Source organism: Eschrichtius robustus, chromosome 18 (genome assembly GCF_028021215.1).
Source record: "Eschrichtius robustus isolate mEscRob2 chromosome 18, mEscRob2.pri, whole genome shotgun sequence".
In the NCBI taxonomy this organism is placed as follows: Eukaryota; Metazoa; Chordata; class Mammalia; order Artiodactyla; family Eschrichtiidae; genus Eschrichtius; species Eschrichtius robustus.
In genome coordinates, this window is record NC_090841.1 from 991688 (window position 1) to 1008185 (window position 16498).

A 16498-nucleotide genomic window follows, 5' to 3' on the forward strand; every position below is an offset into this window, starting at 1 on the left:
CTTAGTTGCTCCGCGGCATGTGGGATCTTCCCAGACCAGGGCTCGAACCCATGTCCCCTGCACTGGCAGGTGGATTCTTAACCGCTGCACCGCCAGGGACGCCCCAGAGTTGTTTTAAGGTCAGTTCGATAAGGCCGCAGGCACGGGCCCCGTCTTCTCTCCCGGCTCCCGCAGGCCCCCCCCAAGCGTCCCCACCTCCTCCGCTCCCACCACCCGCAGGCGGGGCTCGGCCCGCGGTCTGTGCGCCAGCGCCCGCGCCCTGTGGCCCAGGAGAGGCACCAGGAGGAGGGGTGATGCACCTGGGCCCGGCTCCTGGAGCCCCATCTGCGCGATGGGCGGTGGTGCAGAGGCTGGATCAGGGCCGGGGCTTCCAGGGTGGGGTGCGCCCTCGCCCCGAGAACCCCGCGGGAGCCTGGGGCGGGGACCCTTCCCTGTGAAAGCCTCCACGTGCCCACAGCAGGCGCGGCACCGCCTTGCGGCGGCACTCGGAGGCCCTGACCAGACAACGTCATTCTCTGCAAAGGGAGTGACAATCTGGGCCACCAGGGAAGCCTGCGACTTACGGATAAGCAGAGTTTCACCCACAGAAGGAGGAGGAGGCAGGACCATAGAGTTTTTAAACTTTGATCGGAGCTATTTAGTGGAAGAACACAAAGAGATGCAGTCATTTTTCAGTTCAAGGATGTAATACGAATCTGCGGGGAGTGAAAGCACAGGCCACACCAGCACTGATACAGGAAGAAGCTCTTGGCCTGCAAGCCTGCGGTTCTTGGTCATGCCTTCCGCCTGTCGATGGTGCCTAGATGATCTCACCTGATGTAACCAAGATTGAGAGCTACGGGCCTCCCCAAAGCCTGTCAGCACTGCCAGTTACCTTCTTTCTTGAGGGGAATTTGTGCATTTAAGAATACCTAAATCGTTTCCTGAAACTTATCAATTATGAACACGTAGCAGGGTTCTGCTTGCAAATAAATATGCAAACAAAAATAAGGGAGGTGAGGAAGGTCAAACCAGGTAAAGAGACGACTTACACAAAACCTGGAGTCGTAACAGGGTCTGCCTCTCGGGGAAACAGGAAGTTTAGAAAGCCAAGTCCCTGGAGGGATGGGTAGGAAGGAATTACAGGTGAAGCTGGTCGAGGCTGCTGGGGCCCAATAGTAAGTGTCCTTGTGCCAAGGCGAAAGCTGGTGTGTCCTCTCGAAACCCCCTGCGTGTTAAAGTCCTGACCACAGGGACCGCAGAATGCGACTGCACTTGGAGATATTTTAAAGAGGTAGTTAAGTTTAAATGCCTTCATTAGGTGGGCCCCAATCTGATATGACTGGTATCCTTATGCGAATAGGAGTTTGGGGACTTCCCTGGTGGTCCAGTGGGCACTCTCACTGACGTGGGCCAGGGTTCAATCCCTGGTGGGGGAACTAAGATTCCGCAAGCCACATGGCATATCCCACCCCCCCCCAAAAAAAAGTAAATGGATGAAAGAAGATGGCCTGTAACTTTTCTTTCTTGTATTATTCTTGTCAGGTTTTGTTATTTCTTTGATATTCATTCAGTATCTTTGTCAGGATATTTTTGGCCTTGTAAAACAAGTTGTGAAGTGCCCCTTTCTTTCTGTTTTCTGGGAGTTTATGTTCAAGATGGTATTATCTCTTCCCTAGGGAAGATTTCACCAGAGAAGGAATCTGAGCCTGCAGTTTTCTTTGTGATAAGTCTTGTAATTTCAGAGTCAATTTCTTAAACAGAGACAAGCCATTCAGATTTTCTATTTTTTCTTGGGACAGATTTGGTAAGTTGTTTCTCAAGTGATTAGTCTATCACATCAAATTTGTCAAACTCTTTGACCTGTTGGTCACAATACTTTCTTACTTTTTAGTGTCCATAGGATCTCCAGTGGTTCTTCATATTGGTTATTTTTCTCTTTTTTGCTCCCTTGGTAAGTTTCAATAGTGAAACTGAGTAGGACCCTGTGCGGCTTTCCTGGGTATAAGCCTCTCCATGTTCCCCACCTTTCGTTTGTAGGAAAAGCTTTGATCTCCTAGGCCTTCCCTGAGTTCCAAAGAGCAGACTCAAGCAGCTAATAATTAGAGAAGTGAGAAAATGCAGAAACAAGTAATAGTAGCTTGAACAACAGTTGAGCCATAAATCAGTTGCAGGACCTCCAGTTCCTCCTCAAGGGATGTAGGTAACAATCTGAGCAGAGCCTTCAGTCATTTCACAGAAACCAGGGCCCTGCCGCATGGAAACTGCTTAACAAAGTCAGAGACCCAGGCAAACTGGAGCCAGACTGACAGAAATCTGTGTGTTAAGACCCAACCAATCAGAAGAACCATGAGCTGATCACACACGTAAGACCCTTACCCTAATTTTAGTCTTTAAAAACCCTTGCCCTGAAGCCACCAGGGAATTCGGGGCATTCGAGGGCTGGCTGCCAGGTCTCCTTGCTGGTGCCTTGCAAATAAGTGCTACTTTCCTTCCCCACAAGCCGGGTCAGTGGATTGACTGCTGTGCCTCGGGCGGGCGACCCGAGTTCGGTTTGGTAAACTGGAGGTTTACAGTTCTATTAATTTGTAAGCACATGGCTTATGAAAGTCTTTTTAACACGCGTGTTGAGTGAGCTGTTAGTCGCATTTCCCGGGTTTTAGGTTTCTCTTGCTCTATCTGTAGGCGTGAACTGGAATAACTGCTCTTCACTCCAAATGTGACTTCCAGGGCAGTGATTCATAACCATCTACTCTCCAAGCTTAAAAGCTCAGCTGCTGGGACTTCCCTGGCGGTCCAGTGGTTAAGACTCCACGCTTCCACTGCAGGGGGCACGGGTTCGATCCCTGGTTGGGGAGCTAAGATCCGGCATGCTGTGCGACGTGGCCAGGAAAAAAAAAACAAAACACAACTCAGCTGCTTAAAAAAAAAATCAGTCATAAGCTTTTGAAAACCTTCTCTAGTCCAGAATATCACACCACTATTTTCCCAAACTAACTTCTCACTTTCTCAAAAACAAAGACTTGGGTATGTGGCTCAGATTATTCTTTCAACTCTAGTTAACTTCTCAAATTCTTAATTTCATCCTAACATGGTCACACTTTATAGTTCAACATTATGAGAGATATGCTCCACTTCTCAAATTCTGTACTTCACGTTGTCTTTATCCACCACCTCTTTCCCTACGGTCTACCACTGATGCCAAGGAGCTGGAGTTTCAAACTGAAAGCAACGGGGAACTTCAGAGCTTTGAAACAGAAGTGATACGACCTAAAATGATACAGCATCACTCCCTCCACCGAACTTGACTGAGCTCTTTGATCCAATTACTCATTCACTTCTCCATCCTGTACAGCTAACTGTAACTTATACATACACAGTGGCTATAAGCAACTCTTAGTTGACTACAGTACTGAGTAAGGGAGGGATGGAGGATCACAGGAAGAAAATGGCTCAAGGTAAGAGTCTTTTTTTATTTTTAAATTAATTATTTATTTATAATAAATTTTGGCCGCGTTGGGTCTTCGTTGCTGCATGCGGGCTTTCTCTAGTTGCGGGGAGCAGGGGCTACTCTTTGTTGCTGTGTGCGGGCTTCTCATTGTGGTGTCTTCTCTTGTTGTGGAGCACAGGCTATAGGCACGCAGGCTTCAGTAGTTGTGGCTCACGGGCTCTAGAATGCAGGCTCAGTAGTTGTGGTGCACAGGCTTAGTTGCTCCGCAGCATGTGGGATCTTCCTGGACCAGGGGTTGAACCCGTGTCCCCTGCATTGGCAGGTGGATTCTTAACCACTGCGCCACCAGGGAAGCCCCAATGTAAGAGTCTTGAAGACAGCAATTTTGAAAATCTGAGGTTTATGAAAAAAATTCAGTTGTGCTCTGTGAGATGACAAAACCAATAAATTGCCATTTCTTGAGGACTGTTATTCTGAACTGCCCTTCCTAATTTTTGATATTAAATTTGTAGTAGGAGATAATTTTTTTCTAATGCCTTTTCTCAGTGAAATTAAAATGATGGAAACAGACCCTGGGTATGTCCAGATCAGAGGTGACAAATCCTGCAGCAGAGGAGTGGGGGACGGTAAGCAGGACTTTCATTTACTGTTTTCTTTCTTCCTTCTTTAAGGTGAGTCCATACTAATTTTACAATGTGAAAAAAAGAGCTAGATAAGGAAAAAGAAACTAAATGATTCACCAGGCTAGAGAGATTTACTTTTATCATCTTCTGAATTTACAGTTGACTTTTTCTTCAACATCTCATTATGAAAAATTTCATACACATCAAAAAGTTGGAAGAAATTTACAGTGAACACGGATAAACCCAGCACCTACATCTTTTGAATTTTTCACATTTAACTCATTACCACGTGCCTCATAGGTGTGCCTGCAGTATGCTGAAGAAATGAAAGAAGTTAAAAGTTGAGGATCTAATTTTGTTTTCTCAATGGATAAAGTGGCCACTGGTTGATTTCATTAGTTTGCTCAGATACCCAAGCGTCTATCTAAGACAATCACATGACAAATCTGTCATTTGATTAACAGGTAAGTGTTCATGAAATAATGGGCACACAAACCATTTGCAGAGGGACTTCAGAACTGGATATGCTCGGAGTATCCCCGCAGGCCTCTGGAGGAGGCTGGATTTTGGAAACACCCCAGAGCCCCATTCAGGCCCAAATATGAAAGACTGAAATGGTCCAGCTGTCAGAAAACAAAACGGTTATAAACTAATGAGAATGATCTTCCTGGTTATTCCCCAAACACTTTTCTGCGCTGGCCTCCCCTAGAGCCTGCAAGCGCTCCCGTGTTGGCCCTACCAAGGACACATCTCGATCTGCTCAGGCACCGCTCACAGGAAAAGCCTTGAGACAAGTGTATGTAAGGATGGGATACACAACAGAACTGCTGTCAGAAACAAGAAACAAAGGGAGAATTAGTAAATACAAGGTGAAGGGAACACTGATTAACCACCTGAAAAAACTGACACCCTTAATTTTCCTAAGTGTATTTTTCCTTTAGATGAAAAGAAAAAAATGCCACAACACAAAAAGGTTAACTTACTATATTTTTATTTTAATATTTCTTATATTTGTACCAACATAAAAATAGGTATACACTCTTTATGCTTATAGTTTTTACACGACAATAAAAGCTAAAACATTTACAAATTAAGTTAAAACAAAACAAAACCAATAAAACACAAATTCACCACTTTAATCTATTTAACATAACAAATGATGCTGCTTTGCTCAAATAATAAAATAACATTTTGCCCAAATGAAATAAACCATAAGTATTTGGTTTAATAGCAAAAAGCTGCAGTTTCAGATCCCCGTTCTGTTTCTGAGTAACAATGCTTGTTCACATAAGTACCTTGTTCGACTGGTACTGATAAATTCAAGTCTTTCCCTCCTTCTTTCAGAGTATTAGCCACACCAGTCAAATGTCAGTCCTGAAGTGCCCATTTTAAAAGGTGTGAATTGAAAAACTGAAAAGATCAACAATTGCCTTCACTGAAATCGGCATTAATCACTACAAATCCAATTAGCTTTAGAATTTGGAGCAGAAACCATCTTTACTAGCTACTTGCTATGATACTTACTGCTAATGAGCTGATGAATCACTCCGTCTGGGAGCCTCAGCACGAGGCACCGACTGTCAGGGTACAGGTCTGAGTAAGTGTGTGACCTCATCATGTCAGATCAGGTCTAAGGTGTACAACAGCTTCACGCCCTCCTTTCCCACTTTCTCCTGTAATCTATGTTCCACAGTTTTACTTTTGTTCAAATCAGATTTTAATTTTGAATATTTAACACTATTGTTGATGTGCATTTCACTCTCCTCATGTTTGCTAAGAATATGTGATAAATGCTGCCAATCTTTGCACCCATTCTCATTCTTTAGTTGATTTTTTCCTTCCCCAAAGAGTCTGCAATACAGACAAAACACAGAATCTTTCGAGATCGAATAAAGTAACCAGGATCTAGTGGTTTTTTCACCATTTGGAAGAATTCTTGTATAGTAAGTTTCTGAAAACTTCCTCCCAGTACTGTCCTTTGGAAAATTAAAATTTCTCACTTGAGGTGGATCATTTTCAACTAGAGTGTCCCTTTCTTTAATACTCAAAACTCGGGGCCATGTACCTGGATCTGCAGAAAGCACAGCTGGTATAATGGAGTCTTCTGATTGTTTCTCTTCCAGTTGCTCTTGAAATTTATCAGCTATGGTTGACACAGAAGGAGGTAAATTCACATCCTGTTGGACCAATGATGTATCTTGGCTACATTCTGCTGAAACTTGTAGTTCTGAAGTCTTTTCCTTTTTCACTGGTATTCTTTCTATTTTTTCCAAAAGTATATTCAATGACCCATACAATTCTCTTTCATTTTCTTCTCTAACAGCATTCCTTTTCCTGTTTTCTGATGCTAGCACTTTTTTTGAGTTTGTTTCCATCATCTGAGGAAAAATAGATTACAATTTTAAATTATTAACACTGAAAAAAATTAATGTATATACAAATGCCCAATAAGCACATGAAAAAGATGCTTATCATTAATCATCAAAGAAATACAAATCAATACCACCACATACCCGTTCACACCCACTAGGATGGCTACAATGAAAAGAGATGTGTGGAAACACCGGAACCTCCTCAGGCGCTGGTGGCAACGTAAAATGGTGCTGCTGCCGGGGAACACAGGGGCAACTCCTCAAAGTTAACAACAATGCAAAAATGAAGACATATGTCCGCACAAAGACTTGCACAAAGTGTTCACAGCAACACTAGTCACAGTAGCCAAAAAGGAGAAATAACAATGTGGTATTATCCATACAATGGATTATTTGGGAATAAAAGTTAAGTGCAGTAAAGATATATGCTATGACTTGGATGCACCTTGAAAACAGTATGACACGTGAAAGTCCGTCACAAGGTGCCACACAGTGTATGACTCCATCCCATGAAAAGACACATTAGCTCTTCTGGAGTCAGTAAAACAAAAATGCAAAAACGCAGTCAAAATAACACAGGTGCATACACTGTGAAGGGCATCCTGCTAGCTGTAACATTTTAGTACAGGGTACAACTTGACCACGGTATACAACGGAGCTCAAGGAACTAAGAGCATTGTTCTGATTCAGTCCCGAACGCAGACACAGCGCTGAGCGAAGAGGAGCAGGAGTGACACGATCAGGTCTGTGCTCTAGAAAGACTGCTCTGATGGCACAGCGTCTCCGGTGCTCAGGAAGGCCAGCGTACAGAGAGACCAGGAGGCTGTGGGGGCAGTTTGGGCAAGAGGGGATGGCGGGCACATCGAGGGTGTGGTGCTGGAGACAGCACCGGAAGAGGGTAGGGAGTAGAATCTGGGTTAGCTGGTAACTGAGCGGCTCTGGGGACAAAGACAGAGGAGCAAATGTAACCGGAAGTTTCTGCCGGGATGGGGGAAGTTTCTGACCGGATGGGGCTGTTTACTGATTTGGGAAACAAAGAAGGAAAGCAGGTTTGGAGTTTCAGTTTTAGACACAGAGTTTGAGATATCTGTGGAACATTCACATGGAAATTAGATGGATGTACTAGTGTGAAACTGAAGGAATAAGATCTATAGATATATTCTGGAAGTCATCAAAATATGTATTAATTGAAACTATGGGATTGGATAAGACTACACCAGAAAAGCATATTTAAGAAGAAACAGAACGCCAAGGACTGTTAGTGTTATTTTTTTTTTTTTAACATAACCAAACCCAAGCCTTGGGCTTCCTTCTTTCCTTCCTGAGTTTCTCAGCAGTGAGTAGGCAGTCAAGTTGTTATAATTCCCCGCACATCTAAGACTCATCATTCTGGAGATCACTAAATTGAATCCAATGTAGATCCTAGCCTCAGGGAACTCATGGCCTACGTATAATTAAATGTTGGTATCAGATGCACTAGAGCATATATACTATATACATTTTTTTGGCCACACCACGCGGCTTGCGGGATCTTAGTTCCCCATGTTAATTAAGGTTTCAGGTGTGAGGTCAAATCTAGCTGTGTGACTTTGGGGAAGACACTTCTCTGAAATTCAGTATCTTTAACATATTTCAAAGGTTTTATTTATTTGAAATTGAATATACATTTAATAAAGAACATCAACTAATTATACCTGGCTAATTAAAACAAATAATTAAACTAATTAACACCCCCTTTCCCAGAAGTTAACTACTTTCAACATTTTTAGCTGATTCTTTTCGTGTTCACTTCCAAATATCAAAATAACATGTTTGTATTGCTTTTACTGATTTTTCCTCCCAGTTTTAGGCATCACTATTGACTTCTCAATGAGGAAGATGCAAATTTAGTTCTCCTTCTCACTGTGCCTATCACACACACTCACCCTCCAGCTGCCTACTCATCCTTTTTCAACTCTGGCACCACTGATACTTGGCTTTGTTGTGAAGGCCTGTCTGGCCCCCACTCAGTGATGCCAGGAGCACTCTCCCAGTTGTGATTTAAAAAAAAATGTTGGAAGACCTTGACAAATGTCCCCAGGGGGACAAAATCACCCCCATTAGGTCAGTGGCCAAGACCCAGATTCCATCTTTACACTGATGACTGTGCATGCTATTCTGAGATAAGCCACTAACTGCAAGATTTCAGTTTTTCCTTAAGGTCCTCATATATCACCAAGGCTTTCTATCGTGAAGGCCTGCCACTAACCACTTATAAACACTAACGTGGTAGGGGGAAAGCACCTTTACAAAACTTCTGTATTATACAGAAATATCATTCCTGTACTTGCCAACTGCTTATGAGCTATGTGCATGACTGACACATACATGGTAGAAGAGACAAAGACACTTTTGGGGGGGATCAGAGTGGCAGGCAGGATAGTTATTCCAGCAATTCTGAATATGTGGCTGCTGCCTGTTTTGACTATGTTCATTTTCCCATTTGCACCTCCCTCTGGTGTTCGTTTAGAAAGTAAAGACTGATAAGCTATGAGCCATCCTTATGTTCTTCAGAGGGTAAGCAGTGTATCTGTCTGAAGTTTATGAACTCATTGTTCTTAACTGAGCAACAGCACAGAGCCTAAGCAGGTACAGGTCAACCATCCACAAACACATACACACCCACGTACAAATATGATGACCTAAGATAGTTATTACCAGAGAGCATTTTTTAATTTAACCTTTTATACCCAAAATATTGTCATTCAACATGTAATCAATATAAAAATTTTTTGAATTTTATTTATTTATTTATTTTTTAAAAAATTAATTAATTAATTTATGGCTGCGTAGGGTCTTCGTTTCTGTGCGAGGGCTTTCTCTAGTTGCGGCGAGCGGGGGCCACTCTTCATCATGGTGCGCGGGCCTCTCACTGTCGCGGCCTCTCTTGTTGTGGAGCACAGGCTCCAGATGCGCAGGCTCAGTAGTTGTGGCTCACGGGCCTAGTTGCTCCGCGGCATGTGGGATCTTCCCAGACCAGGGCTCGAACCCGTGTCCCCTGCGTTTGCAGCCAGATTCTCAACCACCGTGCCACCAGGGAAGCCCTGAATTTTATTTATTTTTTATACAGCAGGTTCTTATTAGCTATCTATTTTATACATGTTAGTGTATATGTGTCAATCCCAATCTCCCAATTCATCCCACCACCACCACCCCTGCCACTTTCACCCCTTGGTGTCCATACATTTGTTCTCTACATCTGTGTCTCTTCTTTCTGCCCTGCAAACTGGTTCATTTGTACCATTTTTCTAGGTTCCACATATATGCGTTAATATACGATATTTGTTTTTCTCTTTCTGACTTACTTCACTCTGTATGACAGTCTCTAGATCCATCCACGTCTCTACAAATGACCCAATTTCGTTCCTTTTTATGGCTGAGTAATATTCCATTGCATATAGGTACCACATCTTCTTTATCCATTCGTCTGTCGATGGGCATTTAGGTTGCTTCCATGATCTGGCTACTGTACATAGTGCTGCAATGAACACTGGGGTGCATGTGTCTCTTTGAATTATGGTTTTCTCTGGGTTTATGCCCAGTAGTGGGATTGCTGGGTATTTTTAGTTTTTTAAGGAACCTCCATACTGTTCTCCATAGTGGCTATATCAATTTACATTCCCACCAACAGTGCAAGAGGGTTCCCTTTTCTCCACACCCTCTCCAGCATCTGTTGTTTGTAGATTTTCTGATGATGCCCATTCTAACTGGTGTGAGGTGATACCTCATTGTAGTTTTGATTTGCATTTCTGTAATAATCAGTGATGCTGAGAAGCTTTTCACGTGCCTCTTGGCCATCTGTATGTCTTCTTTGGACAAATGTCATTTAGGTCTTCTGCCCAGTTTTTGATTGGGTTGTTTGTTTTAATATTGAGCTGCATGAGCTGTTTATATATTCTGGAGATTAATCCTTTGTCCATTGATTCGTGCACAATATTGCAAATATTTTCTCCCATTATGAGGGCTGTCTTTTCATCTTGTTTATAAAAGCTTCTGCACAGCAAAAGAAACTAAGTTTCATTAGGTCCCATTTGATTATTTTTGTTTTTATTTCCATTACTCTGGGAGGTGGGTCAAAAAAGATCTTGCTGTGATTTATGTCAAAGAGTATTCTTCCTATGTTTTCCTCTAAGAGTTTTATAGTGTCTGGCCTTACATTTAGGTATTTAATCCATTTTGATTTTATTTCTGTGTATGGTGTTAGGGAGTGTTCTAATTTCATTCTTTTACATGTAGCTGTCCAGTTTGCCCGGCACCACTTATCGAAGTGGTTGTCTTTTCTCCATTGTATATTCTTGCCTCCTTTATCAAAGATAAGGTGACCATATGTGCGTGGATTTATCTCTGGGCTTTCTATCCTGTTCCATTGATCTATATTTCTGTTTTTGTGCCAGTACCATACTGTCTTTATTACTGTAGCTTTGTAGTATAGTCTGAAGTCAGAGAGCCTGATTCCTCCAGCTCCGTTTTTTTTTTTCCCCCCAAGACTGCTTTGGCTATTCGGGGTCTTTTGTGTCTCCATATAAATTTTAAGACTTTTTGTTACAGTTTTGTAAAAAATGCCACTGGTAATTTGATAGGGATTACATTGAATCTGTAGATTGCTTTGGGGAGTATAGTCATTTTCACAATATTGAATCTTCCAATCCAAGAACATGGTATATCTCTCCATCTGTTTGTACCATGTTTAATTTCTTTCATCAGAGTCTTATACTCTTCTGCCTACAGATCTTTTGTCTCCTTAGGTAGGTTTATTTCTAGGTATTTTATTCTTTTTGTTGCAATGGTGAATGGGATTGTTTCCTTAATTTCTCTTTCTGATGTTTTGTTGTTAGTGCATAGGAATGCAAGAGATTTCTGTGCATTAAATTTGTATCCTGCAACTTTACCAAATTCATTGATTAGCTCTAGTAGTTTTCTGGTGCCATCCTCAGGATTCTCTATGCATAGTATCATGTCATCTGCAAACAGTGACAGTTCTACTTCTTCTTTTCCGATTTGTATTCCTTTTATTTCTTTTTCTTCTCTGACTGCTATGGCTAGGACTTCCAAAACTATGTTGAATAACAGTGGCGAGAGTGGACATCCTTGTCTTGTTCCTGATCTTAGAGGAAATGCTTCCAGTTTTTCACCATTGAGAATGATGTTTGCTGTGGGTTTGTCGTATATGGCCTTTATTATGTTGAGGTAGCTTCCCTCTATGCCCACTTTTGGACAGTTTTTATCATAAATGGGTGTTGACTTTCGTCAAAAGCTTTTCTTCATCTTTTGAGATTATCATATGATTTTTATTCTTCAATTTGTTAATATGCTGTACCACATTGATTTGCGTATATTGAAGAATCCTTGCATCCCTGGGATAAATCCCACTTGATCATGGTGTATGATCCTATTAGTGTGTTATTGGATTCTGTTTGCAAGTATTTTGTTGAGGATTTCTGTATCTATATTCATCAGTGATATTGGTCTGTAATTTTCTTTTTTTGTGTTATCTTTGTCTGGTCTTGGTAGCAGAGTGATGGTGGCCTTATAGAATGAGTTTGGGAGTGGTCCTTCCTCTGCAATTTTCTGGAAGAGTTTGAGAAAGATGGGTGTTAGCTCTTATCTAAATGTTTGATAGAATTCACCTGTGATGGGCTTCCCTGGTGGCGCAGTGGTTGAGAATCTGCCTGCCAATGCAGGGGACACGGGTTCGAGCCCTGGTCTGGGAAGATCCCACATGCCGCGGAGCAACTGGGCCCGTGAGCCACAATTACTGAGCCTGCACTTCTGGAGCCTGTGCTCCGCAACAAGAGAGGCCGCGCTAGTGAGAGGCCTGCGCACCACAATGAAGAGTGGCCCCTGCTTGCCACAACTAGAGAAAGCCCTCGCGCAGAAACGAAGACCCAAAACAGCCATAAATAAATTGATTAATTAATTAAAAAAAAAGACATGAAAAGATGCTCAACATTATTAAAAAAAAAAAAGAATTCACCTGTGAAGCCATCTGGTCCTGGACTTTTGGTTGTTGGAAGATTTTTTTTAAAATTAATTAATTAATTAATTAATTTATTTATGGCTGTGTTGGGTCTTCGTTTCTGTGCGGGGGCTTTCTCCAGTTGCGGCAAGAGGGGGCCACTCTTCATCGCGGTGTGCGGGCCTCTCACTATCGCGGCCTCTCTTGTTGCGGAGCACAGGCTCCAGATGCGCAGGCTCAGTAATTGTGGCTCACGGGCCTAGCTGCTCCGCGGCATGTGGGATCTTCCCAGACCAGGGCTCGAACCCGTGTCCCCTGCATTGGCAGGCAGATTCTCAACCACTGCGCCACCAGGGAAGCCCGGTTGTTGGAAGATTTTTCATCACAGTTTCAATTTTATTACTTGTGATTGGTCCATTCATATTTTCTATTTCTTCCTGGTTCAGTCTTGGAAGGTTATACCTTTCTAAGAATTTGTCCATTTCTTCCAGGTTATCCATTTTATTGACATAGAGTTACTTGTAGTAGTCTCTTAGGATGCTTTGTATTTCTGCGGTGTCTGTTGTAACTTCTCCTTTTTCATTTCTAATTTTATTGATTTGAGTCCTCTCCCTCTTTTTGATGAGTCTGGCTAAAGGTTTATCAATTTTGTTTATCTTCTCAAAGAGCCAGCTTTTAGTTTTATTGATCTTTGCTATTGTTTTGTTTCTATTTCATTTATTCTGCTCTGATCTTTTATGATTTCTTTCCTTCTACTAATTTTGGGTTTTGTTTGTTCTTCTTTCTCTAGTTCCTTTAGGTGTAAGGTCAGATTGTTTGAGATTTTTCTTGTTTCTTGAGATAGGCTTGTATTGCTATAAACTTTCCTCTTAGAACTGCTTTTGCTGCATCCCATAGGCTTTGGATCGTCGTGTTTTCATTGTAATTTGTCTCTAGGTATTTTTTTTATTTCCTCTTTGATTTCTTTAGTGATCTCTTGGTTCTTTAGTAACATATCGTTTAGTCTCCAATGTGTTTGTTTTTTACGTTTTTATCCCTGTAATTGATTTCTAATCTCATAGCGCTGCCGTCGGAAAAGATGCTTGATATGATTTCAATTTTCTTAAATTTAGCAAGGCTTGATTTGTGACCCAAGGTGTGATCTATCCTGGAGAACATTCTGTGTGCACTTGAGAAGAAAGTGTAATCTGCTGTTTTTGGATGGAATGTCCTATAAATATCAATTAAATCTATCTGGTCTACTGTGTCATTTAAAGCTTGTGTTTCCTTATTAATTTTCTGTCTGGATGATCTGTCCATTGGTGTAAGTGAGGTGTTAAAGCCCCCCACTATTATTGTGTTACTGTTGATTTCCTCTTTTATAGCTGTTAGCAGTTGCCTTATGTATTGAGGTGCTCCTATGTTGGGTGCATATATATTTATAATTGTTACAAATTCTTTTTGGATTGATCCCTTGATCATTATGTAGTGTCCTTCCTTGTCTCTTGTAACATTCTTTATTTTAAAGTCTATTTTATCTGATATGAGTATTGCTACTCCAGCTTTTTTTGATTTCCATTTGCATGGAGTATCTTTTTCCATCTCCTCACTTTCAGTCTGTATGTGTCCCTAGGTCTGAAGTGGGTCTCTTGTAGACAGTATATATATGGGTCTTGTTTTTGTAACCATTCAGTGAGCCTGTGTCTTTTGGTTGGAGCATTTAACCCATTCACGTTTAAGGTAATTATCAATATGGATGTTCCTATGACCATTTTCTTAATTGTTATGGGTTTGTTTTTGTAGGTCCTTTTCTTCTCCTGTATTTCCCACTTAGAGAAGTTCCTTTGGCATTTGCTGTAGAGCTGGTTTGGTGGTGCTGAATTCTCTTAGCTTTTGCTTGTCTGTAAAGCTTTTGATTTCTCCATCAAATCTAAATGAGATCCTTGCCGGGTAGAGTAATCTTGGTTGTAGGTTCTTCCCTTTCATCACTTTAAACGTATCATGCCACTCCCTTCTGGCTTGTAGAGTTTCTGCTGAGAAATCAGCTGTTAACCTTATGGGAGTTCCCTTGTATGTTATTTGTCGTTTTTCCCTTGTTGCTTTCAATAATTTTTCTTTGTCTTTAATTTTTGTCAGTTTGATTACTATGTGTCTCGGCGTGTTTCTCTTCTCCTTGGGTTTATCCTGCCTGGGACTCTCTGCGCTTCCTGGACTTGGGTGGCTACTTCCTTTCCCATATTAGGGAAGTTTTTGACTATAATCTCTTCAAATATCTTCTCGGGTCCTTCCTCTCTCTCTTCTCCTTCTGGGACCCCCCCTATAATGCGAATGTTGTTGCGTTTAATGTTGACCCAGAGGTCTCTTAGGCTGCCTTCATTTCTTTTCATTCTTTTTTCTTTATTCTGTTCCACAGCAGTGAATTCCACCATTCTATCTTCCAGGTCACCTACCCATTCTTCTGCCTCAGTTATTCTGCTACCGATTCCTTCTAGTGTATTTTTCATTTCAGTTATTGTATTGTTCATCTCTGTTTGTTGTTTTTTAATTCTTCTAGGTGTTTGTTCTTTAATGCTTCTAGGTCTTTGTTAAATATTTCTTGCATCTTCTCAATCTTTGCCTCCCTTCTTTTTCTGAGGTCCTGGATCATCTTCACTATCATTATTCTGAATTCTTTTTCTGGAAGGTTGCCTATCTCCACTTCATTTAGTTGTCTTTCTGGGGTTTTATCTTGTTCCTTCATCTGGTACAAAGTCCTCTGCCTTTTCATTTTGTTTATCTTTCTGTGAATGCGGCTTTCCTTCCACAGGCTGCAGAATTGTAGTTCTTCTTGCTTCTGCTGTCTGCCCTCAAGCAAAAGGTATTTTTGACATGTACTCTTTTGAAAAGATAACGTTACTGCAACCTTCTATAAGCTGCACCCAAAGGCTTTGTTAAATATGAAGCATAATATATACAAAGATAATAAAGATAACATAAATAAGCCTTCCTTCCAAAAACTAAAAAATCAACTACGGGTATCCCCACTGTTTCCCCTACTGTGCAATAAGCCTCGCACTTCCGAGTTACTTTTCCCTAAAAGGTAACCATTTAAACTCTCATCCAGTGAAATGGAGTTAAGAACATTCCTGGTTTTACATTGAGGATCCATGTTAAATTAATTTTTTTAAATTTAATTTTTGTGTGGGATAATCTGAGGTCTGGCTTATTTATGTCCATACCAAAAAAAATAATTGTCCCAGCACCATCTGCTGAAAAAATCTTGCTTTTCCCATCCAAATGATTTTGTACTTTCTTCTAAAATCAGCTGACTGTATTTGTGTGGTTCTATTTCTGGCCTGCCTATTCTATTGATCTATTTGTTTATCTTTATATGCCAATACCATAACACCTTGATTACTATGGCTTTTTAATGTCTTTTTTCCCAGGTTTACTGAAGTATAACTGATAAAAGAAAAACTGTACAAATTTATGGTGTATGATGCGATGTTTTGAGGTTTTTACTGTCTTGAAATCAGGAAGATGATACTTCCTTAATCCCTACCTCACACCATACACAAAATTAACATGAGATGGATCACAGATGTAAACATAAAATCTAAAACTAAAAAGCTTATAGAAGACAACGTAGGTAAATATCTTCATAACCTTGGTAGGCAGAGCCCCTAAACAAGACACAAAAAGTACTAATCAGAAAGGCAAATAGTAAATTGGACTTTATCAAAATTTAAAACTTGGGCTTTTCAAAAACAACATTAGGAAAACGAAAAGACAAAACACTGTCCAGGAGAAAAATCTTCCAAATACATTTATTTTACAAAAGATATGTATCCAGAATATATATAAAGAATTCCTACAACTCAATAATAGAAAGACAATCCAATAAAAAAAGTGAGCTAAAACTTGAATAGATACTTTACAAAAGAAGATATATGAGTGATGAGAAAGGAACAGTAGTTATCAGGAAATTAAAACCACAATGAGGGCTTCCCTGGTGGCGCAGTGGTTGAGAATCTGCCTGCCGGTGCAGGGGACACGGGTTCGAGCCCTGGTCTGGGAGGATCCCACATGCTGCTGAGCAACTGGGCCCATGAGCCACAAT

General features: G+C 41.2%; 1 protein-coding gene across 2 annotated transcripts in view; it reads right to left on the reverse strand.

Moving 5' to 3' along the window:
• Positions 1-5101: 5101 nt before the first annotated feature.
• ZMYM5 (zinc finger MYM-type containing 5) overlaps positions 5102-16498 on the reverse strand; it is a 78665-nt gene continuing 67268 nt past the window's right edge. Inside the window, exon 11 of one of the 2 annotated variants that reach the window (XM_068526859.1) lies at positions 5102-6431. In XM_068526859.1, the coding sequence (XP_068382960.1) occupies positions 5673-6431 (759 nt within the window). In that variant the 3' untranslated portion in view covers positions 5102-5672. Of the gene's footprint in view, positions 6432-11844; positions 12033-16498 lie in introns of those variants that run through there. The other variant, XM_068526860.1, reaches the window with a different exon arrangement.